Raw genomic sequence first — 17,083 nt, forward strand, 5'->3', positions numbered from 1 at the left:
TTGTGGGGGAGTGTCCTCCTCAAAAACCTATTTTCTATCTCGAAATCAACAACGTTGAACAAAATGGCTATCTCACAATTTAGATTGTATGTGCTTGGGGAAAGATGGGCGTTGGGGGGGGGGGCTAGTTGCCCTCCAATCACTTTCGTCTATTAAACAGGGCACGAGCCCTTTGAATTTCCAATTGAATGAGCCTTTTTGAAGTTTCTACGACAACTCCTTCTATAAAAACCTTATATGCCCCAAGGGTATAGCTTGAGACCCTTGCGCGGAGGGTTGTGGTGGAGTCTCGTCCTCAAAAACACATTTTCTATCTAGAAATCAACTATGCTAAACAGAATAGCTATCTCAAAATTTTCATTGGATGTGTGTGGAGGAATGATGGGTGTCGAGGGGGCTAGTTGCCCTCCAATCACTTTCGACTATTAAAAAGGGCACTAGCCCTTTGAATTTCCAATCGAATGACCAGCTTTGAAGTTTCTACGACAACGCCTTCATTAATAACCTTATACGCCCCCAGGGCATAACTTAAAACCCTTGACCTCAGGGTTGTGGGGGAGTGTCCTCCTCAAAAACATATTTTCTATCTGGATATCAACTACGCTGAACAAAATGCCTATCGCATAATTTTGATCGGTTGTTTGGGGGAATGATGGGCGTTGGGGGGGGGGGCTAGGTGCCCGACAATGATTAACTGTAAGTAAGTAGTTGCTCATTTTTATCATAAGAAGCACAATGGCACTACCTAAGTTAAGGATGATGTTGGCACAATTTTTTGTTATTTATTTTTTTCCTTTAGACCTGGGCACGTCGTATCGAATGAGTTGTCGTAGAAACTTTTTAAATAGTCGAAAATGATTGGAAGGCAATTAACCCCACTCTGACGCCCACCATTTCCCCAAATATTAGATCAAAATTTTGAAATAGACAGTTTGTTCAACGGAGTTGAAAGGTCCAGAAACTGTGTCTTTGAGGATGACACTCCCCCCACAGCCCTCAGGGCAAGGGTTTTAAGTTATGCCCTGGGGGCATATAAGGTTTTTATAGAAAGCGTTGTCTTAAAAGCTTGAAATAGGGTTTACTCGATTGGTGATTAAAAGGGTTAGTTTAGTTATTGATAGTTGAAAGTAATTGGAGGGCAGCTAACCCCCCTTTAATACCCGTCCTTTATCCCCAGACCTACACCAAAAAATTTAAGATAGAATTTGTGTTCAACGTGGTTAAAAATTCTGGAAATCAGGGCTTTGAGGATGATACCCCCCACAGAGACCTCAGGGCCCGGGGTGTACGTTATGCCCTGGGGGAATATGAGGTTTTTATAAAAAGCGTTGTCGTAGAAACTTCCAAAAAAGCTCATTTGATTAGAAATTGAAAGGGGTAGTGGCAAGGGTTGTAAACCCTCAGTGCATTGAGGGCCACAAATCCCCCTCGCACGCCCACCATTTCCACAATCACATCCAATAAAAATTTTTAGATAAACATTTTGCTCAACAGAGTTGAAAGGTCCGGAAATTATGTCTTTGAGGATGACTATCCCCCTAGAGCCCTCAGGACAGCGGTTGTGAGCTACGCCCCGGGGGCATGTAAGGTTTTTATAGAAAGTGTTGTCGTAGAAACTTAAAAAAACTCATTTGATTGGAAATTCAAAGGGCTAGTGCCATTTTTAATAGTCAAAAGGGATAGGAGATCAACTAGCCCCCCTCTCACACGCACCCTTCCCAAACACATCCAATCAAAATTTTGAGATAGGCATTTTGTTCAACGTAGTTTAAAATTCTGCAAATTATGTCTTCGAGGATGACAAACCCCCCAAACTCCTTAGGGCAAGGTTTGTAAGTTATGCCCTGGTGGAATATAAGATTTTTATAGTGTTTTCGTATAAACTTAAAAAAAGGCCTCATTCGATTGAAAATTCAAAGGACTAGTGGTATTTTTAATAGTCAAAAGTGATTGGAGGGCCACTAAATCCCCTCTCACGCCCACCAAATCCACAAACACAATCAAAATTTTAAGATAGAAATTCTGTTCAACGTAGTTGAAAGGTTCAGAAATTATGTCTTTGAGTATGACCTTCCTCCTAAAGCCCTCAGGGCAAGGGTTATAAGTTATGCCCTGGTATGGTTACCTGGTATGTGGTAGTGGTACCAATCATACAACTACCACAAATCAGCATCAATAAATAAATGAAACCCAAAACAAACAGAAATTAAAATAATTCAAACTCAAAACGAGCAGAAATTAATCTGAGTAGGGTTCTAAACCTTACGCCCTCTAAAAATCAGAATATAATTTGCAGTTTTCTGAAAAAATTCTTTAAATGTTTTCACTTTTATAACGTTAAGAAATCAAAAATTAATTAGAATTTTAAGGAATAGAAATCAGCATATATATATATATATATATATATATATATATATATATATATATATATATATATATATATATATATATATATATATATATATATATATATATATATATATATATATATATATATATATATATATATATATATATATATATATATATATATATACATATATATCAAACTGACAATGCACATTATTTCAGTATATTCATTCAAATTTTTTTCAGTAAAGTACAAACCATATTCTGGCTTTTAGAAAGCATAGGGTTTAAAACCCTACTCAGATTAATATATGCTCGTTTTTAGTTTGACTAATTTTAATTTCTGTTTTTTTTTCATTTATCAATTGATACTGATTTGTGGTAGTTGTATGCTTGATAGATTATTTGATTCTAACTTTGTTCATTTTTGGTTTAATGGAGTTCTTTACTTTTTTTTTGAAAAATTTATCTTTTGGAAAAATTTTTTTTGATTAATCGTTAAAATAGTCAAAGAAACATGTTTTTATAATCTTAAAAATTTTTGACTCAAAACTTCGGAAGATTATCAAAACTGGTTTCTTTGACTTTTTTAAAACTATAAGAATGAACCGCTTCTTACTTATAGTGCTTCACCACGAATTGTTGGACTATTATTTTGATTTGTAAATCAAAAGTCTTGAGGATGAGAAGGATTTTCAAACTTAGTTTTCTCTATAATCTAACAAAAGCCCATCCACTATGGAATTGCCTGCTAGAACCCCATTTATATTTAGTTAAAGCAGGGGCTTTTATATAATATATGCTAAGTCAGACCTGTTCATGTTTTATTTTTTACATCTTTTGTGTTTTAAGTGACTTCTGTGATTTCATAATTGTATATCGTTTTTCATCAATAGGTCGTGTATGTACAATGGTATGTTTCTATTTAGATTCCATGTTACAGGGGGAATCTTCAGTATGTAAACATTTACACCATTTAGGCGTCTTGTAGCCCAATTCACCTTCATCACTAAGAAAATATGCTATGAGCAGCCCAAAATATTATCTGGTAACCCTCTCTAGATTCATTACTTAATGAGCAGGTGATAGCAAACTAGGCATTTTCTAGTGATCGATTTTTCCCCCTACCGCGTGTTAATTATCACAGCCGTAAGAAGCAAGCAATCGTCATTTTAGCATGAGCAAAAATGGGCTCACCTTGCATGCAAAATTTATTTCCTAGAATATATTCGCCAAACCGTAACATCAGAAATATATTGCTTGTCCAGGTGTCTAGGGCACAGTGCATTGGATGGAAATAGCCTTTCGAGTTCCAATGGGGACAAAATCATTAGAATACAGGGGGCCCCTATGAAAAACACATTGAAAGAAAAATTAAATCTCAAAAAGTATTATGTAACATCCAACGTGTGTGCCGTGCTCAGTTACAATAGGGTGTCTTCCACGAGCTCTGAAGGAACGGGTCACGTTAGAATATCTCATCCGTAAACATTTCACATTGCATAAAAATTAAAGAAATGTTAAGAAACGTCTTGGGAAAAAATTTCCTAATCAAATTCCCCTTGCTTTGTGTTGTCATTACGTAACACCCATGTGTGTGCCTATTAGGTTTTACCTATTAGGTAACGTTTACATAGCTAAACATTCCCTATTGCGTAATTAATTTCTTAAACCACATTGGCCTGACATCACATAAAGAAAGAAAAACGAGCAAAAATGGGGTTTTTATAGGCCAAATGAAGATACTGAAAAAACGAAGCAAATATTTCGAGAGGACAAACGCCTCTCTTCTTCAGCGCGAAATGAAACGATGTATCAATAAAAGCCAAAAATTAAAAGAATTAAAACCAAATACCTAACAACCATAAAAGCGAGTTATTCGCCAATATCCGCGATTTGCACAAAATCCAAAAAATATGATCTGCCATCGACGGATACTAGCGAACAACATCGTTGATACATCGTTTCGTTTCGCGCTGAAGAAGAGAGGCGTTTGTCCTCTCGAAATATTCGCTTCGTTTTTTCAGTATCTTCATTTGGCCTATAAAAACCCCATTTTTGCTCGTTTTTCTTTCTTTATGCTATTGCGTAATATAGAAGATGAATTTACTGGATACTCTAGATTCAAACAAAAATATAGAATTCATTTTGTGAAGATAAAGTCAAGTTATTTTTGTCTGTTTTTAGAACGAGTTGTTTTAAATATATAGTTAAAAGTACAAAGCGAGTCCCATTGGATTAAAAAAAAACAAAAAACCAACAAAAGTCACGTTTTCCTCGGGTCTTAATAATAACGATTCAAATAGGAATAAATCTTTTTAATAGAAAGTGAATATCGATGACAAAAAAAATACCGGGTACTTGTTGATGATGGTGTCACGGTATATACGACCAAAATATCCAGATTTTTTCTTAATTGTTTTTCACTGTCTATTAAAACGATTTATCCCTAATTAATTGTTATTTGTAAGACCTGTTGAAAACGGGACTTCCTTCATAATTTTTAAGTCCAAAGCCTTGCGGCTACTCAAAAACTGTTATCTTCAACATATGATGGGCATTCTATTAGCTCTTCCTCTTTTTGTTACAATAATTCCTAATATTTGTTTTAATATTTCCTCTCCTCCACTTATGGTCTGATTTACTCCACGGTATGTTTTTTGATCGTTTAAGGTTTGAATTTTGCTCTTTCATTGCATTAGAATTACTAATTTTGGAAGCTGATAAAATTATCACAATGAGGGAGAGAAGAGGGATCTAAAATAAAATTAGTTTTTAAAACATATGGAAAGATATACTGTTTTTTTTTTTACTCTGAAGACTTAAAAATTTTTGAAAGATTTGTTTTTGTTTTAATTTTATATTTTTGTGTTATTCGTTTTTGTTTTTCACTCAGTAGACTTTTAAATTTTTAGGTCACTTTTCGCCACCTGTGTCTGTACTACATTTACAGGGAAATATGTCACTAGATTTTTCAAAGAAAACATCTACGAGCGGTTTCTTAAATGCATGTGCATCAGAATCTGAAGGAAAAGGTTTAGAAAATCAAAAAACAGGTTTTAAAAGTCGTCTACAAATTAAAAAGTATAGAAAATTGGAAAGATATCAAAGAACTCATATAGAGAAAGAGATACATAAATGTGAGGTATGTGACAAGACCTTTTCTCGAATGCGCGATTTGAACCGGCACCAAAGAGTGCATACGGGTGAGAAACCGTTTAAGTGTAATGTTTGTGATAAAACCTTTTCTGATTCATCGTATTTGAACATACATCAAAAAATTCATACGAGTGAGAAACTGTTTAAGTGTGATGTTTGTGACAAGACCTTTTCTCACTCATCAAGTTTGAATAAAAATCAAAGAATTCATACGGGTGAGAAACAGTTTATGTGTAATGTGTGGGACAAAACTTTTGCTCAAGCAGCATATTTGAGCAGACATCAAAGAATGCATACGGGTGAGAAACCATTTAACTGTGATGTGTGTGACAAGACCTTTTCTCACTCATCAAGTTTGAACACCCATAAAAGAATTCACACGGGTGAGAAACCGTTTAAGTGTGATGTATGTGACAAGACCTTTTCTCACTCATCAAACTTGAACAAACATCAAAGAACGCATACGGGTGAGAAACCGTTTAAATGTGATATGTGTGACAGGAACTTTTCTCGGACAGATTGTTTGAACAAGCACCAGAGAGTGCATACGAGTGAGTAGCCAATTAAATTTATTTTAACCAATTAAATAATTCTCCGTTGAAATGCCCACTGTTTGACCAAAATTTTTCGGGGTTTTCCTAGTTTTCTCCAGTGTTACTATTTTGACCTTGGGTGTTGTTTACCGTTTGATTCCTAGGTCTAAATTCAGGAATATTATTTGGTGTTTGCCAAGTATTATTTGTATCACTTGTATCTAAGTAAACCCGGTAAATTTTGGAAACACTCAATTTTAAAACAACACAAAATCTGTAGATTATTATTATTTGTATCTGTATCACAGCACTCTAAAATATAAAGAGGTCTTTGTAAGGATTTAGCTCTTTCAACCCTTACAGGCTGGTTTCTCCAGTGTTACTATTTTGACCTTGGGTGTTGTTTACCGTTTGATTTGTAGGTCTAAATTCAGGAATATTATTTGGTGTTTGCCAAGTATTATTTGTTTCCTGCCTTCTTAAATTTCTGCCCCCTCCCCTGTGCTTTGAATTGGTGTTTCTGTTTTGTATCCCGGGCCTTCCTTATGCATTTTATTCCAACTTTCTGCTGCATAGTGATTCGGTTTGTCACAATAATAGCAATTAAATGTTTCATGTTTTCTTTTGCTTTATAAAAAGTAGATTTTAAAAACTGTATTTGAAAAAACATGCATATACATCCGATTTTTTGTAAATATATAATGTTTGTATATTTATATTTTACACGATATTAAAAATAAAAAGCAGTTCGATTTATTTAGTAATCCTTACTGTTAAATTATTCTATATCTGTTTGGGTGTGCACACACGGTGGTGGGGGGCTGGTGTTCTAAAGGGGTCTTAGCCCCCCCCCCTCTAAAAAAATATATTGTTTTTTAAATACTATTTAATGTGCTCAGTTTTATAATTCATTCTGTATTCCCCACTCAAAATTTGCATTCAAAGGGCTAAAAAAAACTTTAATAAATGCCTTAAAACACCGTTTTTTCTTAAGCAATTTTTTAAGTTTTCTGTTTTTAGGTCCAGGGACCACCAGTCAGCCCCCTCCCCTCATAGTTATTTTATGAGAGCGCCACTTTGTCTGTTTAATTTATTATTTGTTTTAGAAGTCGAAGATGCTTTACCAGGTGATAGTGAGAAGCCCTTTCACTTTCCAAACCATCTTTTGTCACCGAAACGTGAAGATGTTCCTTTGCTTAATTTACCTAGCATTTCAGGATCTTGTAAATTTGAATACGACACCCAGGAATCGGAACCCAAATGTTCTAACAATGAAGGTATATATGAAACATTGTCATTTCGATGATTGAAATGTATTGGATAATATTTTATTAGATAAAAATAAGACTGAGGGACTGAATCTTAAAATGAAACTTTTGTTTTATGTTACTCCACTGTGCAGGTGTTTGCCAAACCGTGATTAAGCATGGGCACTGTTCTTTTTTTCTGAAAAAAACAGAAAAAAATAAACAGGACTTGAAAGAAACAGAACAGGTCACCAAAAAAACAGAAGACCTGTTTCTGTTCTGTTTTTTGGTAAAAACAAAAAAGATTTTTTTGTTAAAAAAAACAGTTGTTTAAACAGCTGTTTTTCGAACACCTAAACATTAAATAAAGAAAAATTCTTAATGATAAGTTTTTTGCTTATTATAGTAAAGCTAATTATAACATCAGTTGTTCAAGCCTTAAAGCTTATCGTTTATAATTTGTGCTTTCCTCTTGTTCAGACAGTGTCTGGGCATACTGCTTCCGCACGAAATAATCTGCACAATAATCAAAAATGTATGTTTGTTCAATACACTACTAGCAGTACACTAGAGGCTTTAGAGCGATTTCTGGCAGCTCCGGAAAGATCTCTTGGTTGGAGTCCATAAAATATATGGGCCTCTAATATAGAAAAATTAACCTTTTAGTCTCTCATTCTCTCTTTTAGACTTTTTGTCAGGAATGCCACTTGCCACTGGTAGCGCTTTTCTCTGGTGGTAAAACTTGAAAAAACAAAAATATGAAAGAAGAAAAATGCATGGGAAAAATGACATTTCTTACTGCCAATTAAAAATTTTTCGTTACCTCGCGGCTTAAAACAGCCTTTTAAGATTAATTATTTCCTAGCCAATTTGTGTGAAAGTTTAATGTTTGAAAGAGAAGTAATTTATTGCTTCAGGTCAGGGCTTTAGGATGGTGTGCTGGATTAGGTTCACCCAAAAGATATTAGGTAACATCAAAATTAAACTTTCCTTAAAATCCCGTTGGTGATCAGTTTATTGTTCACCGTCTAAGAAAAATGAAGAACTATAGCAATTTATTATTTCCAATACAATTTCAGGTAGGCACAGGTTATTGTCTTGTTTAAAAGAAAAGCGATTTGGGCCTTTAGTTCAGTTTAGTGTTTCCAATACTATTTCGGGTAGGCACAGGTACTAGTCATGTTTGAAAGAAAAGTAATTTGGTGCTTTAGATCACGGCTCAAAGATGATAAAATTTATTTGACTCATGCAAAATATAGTTGACTCAAAAGATATTACGTAAGATCCAATTAAATTTTGCTAAGAACATCATGTTTGGTAATCTGGTTTGTTTGAATTCAAATGGCTTAGTAGACTTTATGATATGGTATTGAACATTACTTGACCGCTTACATCAACATAGGCATGGTGTGACAGCTTGTATGAACATAATCATGGAAATGACCGCTTGTATCAACATAGCCATGCCGTGACTGATTCTTTCAACGTAGACATCGTGATATGAGAAAGAAAATAAATAAAAAAAAGTTTTGAAAAATAAAAAATTTAGACATTAAAAAAAATAAAAAAAAATAAAAACATCAATAAAAAACGAATGCATTATTCAAAATCTTAATTTTTTATCAAAATTTTTTGCTGCTTGAAAAAAGATGGAAATAGCGAATGTATTTTTTCATAATATCAAATATTTCTCCAAATATTTTGTTGGTTGAAATAAGATCGGAAAAATATGCGATGACAAACAAAATACCGGTTATTTGCTGATGACGGTGTCACTGTATGTGTGACTGAAATATCCAGATTTGTTTTTGTCATTATTTTTCACTGTCTATGAAAACGATTTATCCCTAATGAACTGTTATTTGTAAGACCTGTCGAGAACATGACATTCGTCGTTTTTTAAGTCCAAAGCTTTGCGGCTGCCCAAAAAATGTTAACTTCAACATATAGTAGGCATTCTATTAGCCCTCCTCTTTATGTTACAATAATTACTTGTATTTGTTATAGTATTTCCTCTCCTTCACTTATGTTCTGATTTACACCACGGTATACTTTTTGATCGTTTAAGGTTTCATTTTTGCTCTTTCGTTACATTAGAATAACTAATTTCAAAAGCTAATATAAGCATCACCATGAAGGAAATAAGAGGGTTTGGCAATAAAATTAGTTTTTAAAACCTATTGAAAGATATTCGACTTTTTTTTACTCTGAAGACTTTTAAAACTTCTTGAAAGATATGTTTTTGTTTTTTTAGTTCTGATTTTTGTGTTATTGGTTTTGGTTTTTCGCTTAGTAGATTTTTTAATTTTTAGATCACTTTTCACCACCTGTGTCTGGACTACATTTAGAGGGAAATATGTCAATAGATATTTCAAAGAATACATCTACGAGTGGTTTCTCAAATGCATGTGCATCAGAATCTGAAGGAGAAGGTTTAGGGAATCAAAAAACAGGTTTGAAAAGTCGCCTTCAAATTAAAAATTATAGAAAACTGGAAAGATATCAAAGAACTAATATAGAAAAAAAGATACATTAATGGGAGGTATCAAGTTTGAACACCCATAAAAGAATTCATACGGGTGAAAAACCGTTTAAGTGTGATGTATGTGACAAGACCTTTTCTCACTCATCAAGTTTGAACACCCATAAAAGAATTCAGACGGGTGAGAAACCATTTAAGTGTGATGTATGTGACAAGACCTTTTCTCGCGCTGATAATTTGAACGCACATCAAATAATTCATACGGGTGAGAAACCGTTTAAGTGTGATGTATGTGATAAGTTGTTTTCTCGGAGGCAGGAATTGAACCAGCACCATACATTACATACGGGTGAAAAACCGTTTAAGTGTGATGTATGTGACAAGGTATTTTCTCACTCATCAAGTTTGAACATCCATAAAAGAATTCATACGGGTGAGAAGCCGTTTACGTGTGATGTCTGTGACCAAACCTTTGCTCATGCAGCATATTTGAGCAGACATCAAAGAATGCATACGGGTGAGAAACCGTTTAAGTGTGATGTTTGTGACAAGACCTTTTTTTATTCTTCAAATTTTAAAACACATAAAAGAATTCATACGGGTGAAAAACCGTTTAAGTGTGATGTATGTGACAAGACCTTTGCTCAGTCATCAAGTTTGAACACCCATCAAAGAATTCATACGGGTGAGAAACCGTTTACATGTGGTGTTTGTGACCAAACCTTTGCTTATGCAGTATATTTGAACACACATCAAAGAACGCATACAGGTGAGAAACCGTTTCAGTGTGATGTTTGTGACAAGACCTTTTCTCGCTCATCAACTTTGAACACCCATAAAAGAATTCATACGGGTGAAAAACCGTTTAAGTGTGATATAGATTTAAATCCGATGTGATAAAGATTTAAATCCGATGACTTTTGAAAAGGAAAAACTTTTTAAATCCGATTTTTGTGACAAGACATTACTGAAAACTAATTTTATGACAAATGTTTTCTTTTGTACCTAATATTGAAAATAAACATTAAAATTATAGCAACATTTTGAACTGATAAGCTTTCAGCAATTAATATAATTATACATCAAATATTCAGTTTAATTTATTAGCTCTTTTTAAAGTTGTTCAAGACGAATATAGTTTCACTACAAACAAATGTTTGGATACTGTCTCCTTTCCTAACTGTAAATATAAACCAAAAGCCTACTGCGTCATTGGCGCTTAACTGAAAACAGATTATATTACAAATATTTTCTTTTCCAGTTCTTACAGCATTGAAAATAAAAATACAATTACAGTGAAATAAATTCTTGAACTGATGGATCTTTCCACAATTAATATTATTATTCCTCAAATATTCAATTTGATGTTATTTATACTTTCCAATACTGTTTAAGACGCATATAGTTTTCAGTAAAGCGTCAATGACCCAGTAGGTTTTAGACTTTTACAGTGAGAGAAGGAGGTCATACCCAAAATCTTGTTTGTGGTGATTTTTGTTCGTTTCAAGCTTGATTTGCATATTCAATTTAAGTTTCAGTCGTTTTAAGATTTATTTATTAATTTACATTAATATCTATTGTATGTTTGTTTGCATTGATTGCTTATTTAATTTCTGTTCGTTTTAAGTTTCATTTATACTTCAATTAGAAAATATTTTTTTTCATTTTAAGTTTGATATTCATATTCAATCTAAGCATTACTCGCTTTAAGATCTATTTATTCATTTATATTATTACTTGTTGTATGTTTTTGCTATGATTGCTTATCTAATTTCTGTTCGTTTTGGGTTTCATTTATTCTTTAACGAACAATATATGCCCCAGGGCATAACTTACAACGCCTACCCCGGGCCTTGGGGGGTTTTGACGACACCTGAGTTTTGTTATGACCTTTGAGAAATTTTTAACTTAATGCCTATCTCAAAATTTTTATTGGATGCATTTGGGGAAAAGGGGCGTGGAGGGGCTAGTTACCCTCCAATATCTTTTGACTCGGAAAAACTTAACTAGAACTTGGAATTTCCAATCAAATGAGCCATCTCTGAATTTTTTACGAGCATCCCTTCAATAAGAACCATATATACTCCAAGGGCATAACTTACAACACCTTCCCTCGGGCCCTGAGGGGGCTGTGTTGACCCCTGAGTTTTCGTTATATGGTCTTTGAACTATTTAAAACAAAACTACCTCAAAATTTTTATCGGATGGGTTTGAGGAAAAAAGGGCGTGGAGGAGGAGGGCTAGGCGCCCTTCAATCTCTTTTGATTCTTAAAAAGTGAACTAGCACTTTCAATGTACAATCAAAGGTTTCCTCTTTGAAATTAACACGAGCATCCCTTCCATAAGACCCATATATGCCCCCAGGGCAAAACTTACAACGCCTACCCCCGGGCCCTGGTGGGGTGTATTGACACCAGAATTTTTGTTATATGATCTGGGAACTATTTTGAACAAAATAGCTATCTTAAGATTTTTATTTGATGCATTTGGGAAAATACGGTTTAGGGGGGGGGGGAGCTGGTTGAACTAGAACTTTCAATATCCAATCAAATGAGCCCTCTCTGAAGTTTATACAACAATGATGTCTATGCAAAACCTTATATGCCCCCCAGGGCATAACTTACAACCCTTGCTATGAGGGCTGTGGGGGAGTTGTCATCCTCAAAGACCTAATTTCCAGAACTTAAAACTACGTTTAATCAAATGGATGTCTCAAAATTTTGATTGGATGGTTTTGGGGAAAAGGCGGGCGTGAGAGGGGGGTTAGTTGCCCTCAAATCATTTTCGACTATTAAAAAGGGCACTAGCCCTTTGAATTTCCAATTGAATGAGTCTTTTTGAAGTTTCTACGACACCGCCTTCTATAAAAACCTTATATGCCCCCAGGGTATAACTTAAAATCCCTGCCTTGAGGGTCGTCGGGGAGCGTCCTCCTCAAAAACATATTTTCTATCTGAAAATCAACTACGCTGAACAAAATGGCTATCTCAAAATTTTGAATGTATGTGTTTGGGGGAATGAGGGGCGTGGGGGCTAGTTGCCGTCCAATCACTTTCGACTATTAAAAAGGGCACTAGACCTTTGAATTTCCAATCAAATAAGCCTTTTTTGAAGCTTCTACGACAACGCCTTCTATAAAAACCTTATATACCCCCAGGGCATAACTTAAAACCCTTGCCCTGAGGGTTGTGGGGGATTGTCCTCCTCAAAAACATATTTTCTATCTGGAAATCAACTATAATGAACAAAATGGCTATCTCAAATTTTTGATTTGATGTGTTTGGGGGAATGGTGGGCGTGGAGGGGGGGCTAGTTGCCCTCCAATTACTTTCGGCTATTAAAAAGGGCCATATCCCTTTGAATTTTCAATCGAATGAGTATTTTTTGAAGTTTCTACGACAACGCCTTCTATAAAAATCTTCATTCCCCCAGGGCATAACTTAAAACACTTGCCCTGAGGGTTGTGGGGGAGTGGCCCTCTCAAAATTGTATTTTCTATGTGTAAATCAACTATGCTGAACAAAATGGCTATCTCAAAATTTTGATTGGATGTGTTTGGGGTAATGATGGGCGTGGGGGGGGGGGGCTAGTTGCCCTCAAATCACTTTCGACTATTATAAAGGGCACTAGAACTCTTGATTTCCAATCGAATTAGCTCCCTTTGAAGTTTCTACGACGACCCCTTCCATATGAAGTGCCTCTGGGGAAAAATAATACTAAATAAATAATAAAACATTGAAGCCATAAAGAATCCTTAAATTACAACCCTTGCCCTGAGGGCTGTGAGAGATTTGTCATCCTCAAAGTCCTAATTTCCAGGACTTAAAACTACGTTTAATAAAATGGCTGTCTCAAAATTTTGATTGGATGTGTTTGGGGAAAAGGTGGACGTAAGAGGGGGGTTAGTTGCCCTCAAATCACTTTCGGCTATTAAAAAGGGCACTAGCCCTTTGAATTTCCAATCGAATGAGCCTGTTTTGAAGTTTCTACGTCACCGCCTTCTATAAAAACCTTATAAAACCCCCAGGGTATAACTTAAAACCCATACCTTGAGGGTTGTGGGGGAGTGTCCTCCTCAAAAATATATTTTCTATCTGAAAATCAACTACGCTGAACAAAATGGCTATCTCAAAATTTTGATCGGATGCGTTTGGGGGAATGATGGGCGTGAGGGGGTGGGGGCTACTTGCTCTCCTATCACTTTTGACTATTGAAAAGGGCACTATCCCTTTGAATTTCCAATCGAATGAGCCTTTTTTGAAATTTCTATGACAACGCCTTCTATAAAAACCTTATATGCCCCCAGGGCATAGCAAAATCCTTGCCCTGAGGGTTGTGGGGGAGTTTCCTCCTCAAAAATATATTTTCCATCCGGAAATCAACTACGCTGAACAAAATGGCTGTCTCAAAATATTGCTTGGATGTGTTTGGGGGAATGATGGGCGTGGGGGGGGGGCTAGTTGCCCTCCAATCATTTTCGACTATTAAAAAGGGCACTAGAACTCTTGATTTCCAATCGAATGAGCCCCCTTTGAAGTTTCTACGACGACCCTTTCCATATGAAGTGCCTGTGGGAAAAAAATAATAAAACATTGGAGCCGTATGGCCTTTGCTATAGGCAGCGCTACAGCGTTGCCTCTGATGTGTTTTTTTTTATTTCATTTGCCTCCCTGGAAACTTGCGTGAGACCTTTGACGGGGACAACGATGGAGGTTTCGTCAAACAAAATGAAATTGTGTGGACTCTCATACACATGTTGAGCCAAGGCGGAATCAAAAACCTCAAGCCTTTGGCGTATCCTCATGACCGTGTCGATTAAGGACCTATGTTCAGATAACCTCTCCCCCAATTGCTGTTGGGCTCTCCCAACATAAAAACAGCCACAAGAACAAGAAATTCTATAAACACCACTACCCAGAATGGGACTGGTTTTATCTTTGATGTTGTTGAAAAAGCTCTGTATAGTATTTGAATTTTCAAAGGTGACATTAAGTTTATATTTTTGGGTATTCTTTTCAGCTTGTCACTGAATTTTGGAATGTAGGGTAGAACAGTGAAAAGTTTCTTATCACCCTTCAATGGGACGATATCTGTTGGGGTTTGTTGATTTGATGCATTTTTTTCGGCCTTTTTTCGTCTTTTTTCTATAACTGTCTCAAGTATTTTTGTGGGGTAGCCATTGCAAAATAAAATGCCCTTAATATAGTTCAATTCTGAGACTATGTGAGGCTCCGAGTATATTTTTATTACTTGGTCAACCAAAGAAATAACAACTCCTCTTTTTATGCAGGGAGAGTGGTTGGAGGAAAAAGATATTTTTTTGCATTTATATGTATTATATTGTATAATATATATATATATTATATTCATTTTTTGCATTTTTCCTCCAAACACTCTCGCATAACGATAGGTATTTGCATTTTTCCTCCAACCACTCTCCCTGTATAAAAAGAGGAGTTGTTATTTCTTTGGTTGACCGAGTAATAAGAATATGCTCGGAGCCTCACATAGTCAAAGAATTGAACTATATTAAGGACGTTTTATTTTGCAATGGCTACCCCTTAAAATAAAAGTGCTTTACGTAAAATGAAATTGTGAAATGCCATTTAGACTTGTGTTTTTTATTCAGTTACTCTTTCACCGTTAGCCTACTGAGAAAGGGTCGTTTAATTTTAGTTTTTTTTTTTTATTTTAAGGTTTGGTTTTTTATATTTTTATAAGTTTTATTCTGCACTGAGGACGGTCAAGCGGAGGTCTTGACCGAAATATTAGCATAATTTTTCTATTTTTTCACTGGCTGTTAATTATCCTCGTTTTCTTCCTTTCTTCGCGATTGTATGTTTTATCATGATTAGCTAGTGTGGTCTCAGAAATTATTTATTTGTATATGTATTGATGTATTTACTAAGACGTAGTTGTATATTGTATATGGTAAGGTTCCCCTCTATAACTTGAAAACATAAACAAAACTAGAAGAACAAATAGATGGCACGGTTTAAAGAGCCGACAATCTACAAATTTAATAACAGGGTTAAAGACTAATTTAAATTAAAACTTAAATCAATTGACTAAGCTGAAAGGTTAATTCAAATCATAGGTGAAAACTTGCTTAATTCTGACTTGTAAATTTTTAGTTTTAATTTCAACAGATAATTTAATTTTATGATTTTATAGTTGGGGCTAGACGCAAAAGAATGCCTTCAAATAATCTTGCATTAGAAATAGTTTACTTATACCGAAACACTAAGTACAAAAGAGTGATTGAATTTCATTGAAGATCCTATTTAAAACTCCTAATGTAATCTTTTATTAGCTTTAAATTTTTTCTCCTTCCCTGCCTATTTTTTTAAAATAGGTAAAGGTCTATAATATCTTCATTTCAGAAGGTGACATGCTAGAACAAATGAAAGACAATTTTAATTTTATTTTTTGTGCGTGTGTGTGTGTTTTGGACAATTAATCCCTGGTTCCCCTTTCCCCCTAATGGTCTTCATAGCCCAAGGCTGTTCAATTAAAGCTATATAATAATTGACTAAAGAATATCGAAAATAGATAAAATGGAAGAAACAAAGGGATTATGGTTAACAAATAGCTACTGCAAGTTATAAAAAAAAATCATCCAGTAAATTATAAAAATTTCGATGCACAATCACGGCTCTTGAGAAGGAATAGGCGTAAATTCTGAAAAGTACATTAAATATCTGAAAATACTCAAATTAGTTTTAAATCTTGACAGAATCTTAAAACAATATCATTTAGGCCCTAGCCCAAATTATATATTTCCCATGCAATTTTTGTTTGTTGATATTGTCAATGTTAAGTTAGTTTAAGGGTATTGGGTTGAAACAAAAGAATTCTATACTGCAACAGACATAAGAAATATATCATAGGGATTGGCAATATATTTGTGCATTGACAAGGGAAAGGAGGGATAAGCGCAATGATGCACTTAGTAGTTATATATGTAAGTATGTTAAGGCCTATTTTAAGGTTGAAGCAATTGCTACTGTAAATTATAAAGAAAGAATTTCATCTAGTAGGCGAAATTATAAAAAATGTCAATGCACAATCAAGGATCTTGGAAAGGAAATCACCATAGAAATCTGAAAAGAACATTAAAAACCTGAAAATACTCAAGTTAGTTTTAAATCTTAATAGAATCTTAAAACAGTGACATGTAGCTCAACATATATATTTCCAATGCATTTTTCTGTTTCTTAATTGCGTTGATACTGTTTCAACCTTAAAAAAGGCTATAAAATACTTACAGATATCATTAGTAAGTGTTTCATATTACTTAACCCCATAAATCT

General features: G+C 34.6%; 2 protein-coding genes across 2 annotated transcripts in view; both read left to right on the forward strand.

Moving 5' to 3' along the window:
* Positions 1-4,684: 4,684 nt before the first annotated feature.
* LOC148948009 (uncharacterized) overlaps positions 4,685-17,083 on the forward strand; it is a 280,284-nt gene continuing 267,885 nt past the window's right edge. Inside the window, exons 1-2 of the mRNA XM_089096065.1 lie at positions 4,685-6,059; positions 7,148-7,318. Of these exons, the coding sequence (XP_088952191.1) occupies positions 5,309-6,059; positions 7,148-7,318 (922 nt within the window). The 5' untranslated portion in view covers positions 4,685-5,308. The remainder of the gene's footprint in view (positions 6,060-7,147; positions 7,319-17,083) is intronic.
* Positions 8,326-10,923, forward strand: LOC148948010 (uncharacterized). The gene is made up of 2 exons (XM_089095761.1): positions 8,326-8,367; positions 9,831-10,923. The coding sequence occupies exons 1-2, from the start codon at positions 8,326-8,328 to the stop codon at positions 10,665-10,667; spliced, it is 879 nt and encodes a 292-aa protein (XP_088951887.1). The 3' UTR covers positions 10,668-10,923.

This window comes from Artemia sp. Qi Xiang Cuo, chromosome 10 (genome assembly GCF_049724085.1).
Source record: "Artemia sp. Qi Xiang Cuo chromosome 10, ASM4972408v1, whole genome shotgun sequence".
Taxonomy (NCBI): domain Eukaryota; kingdom Metazoa; phylum Arthropoda; class Branchiopoda; order Anostraca; family Artemiidae; genus Artemia; species Artemia sp. Qi Xiang Cuo.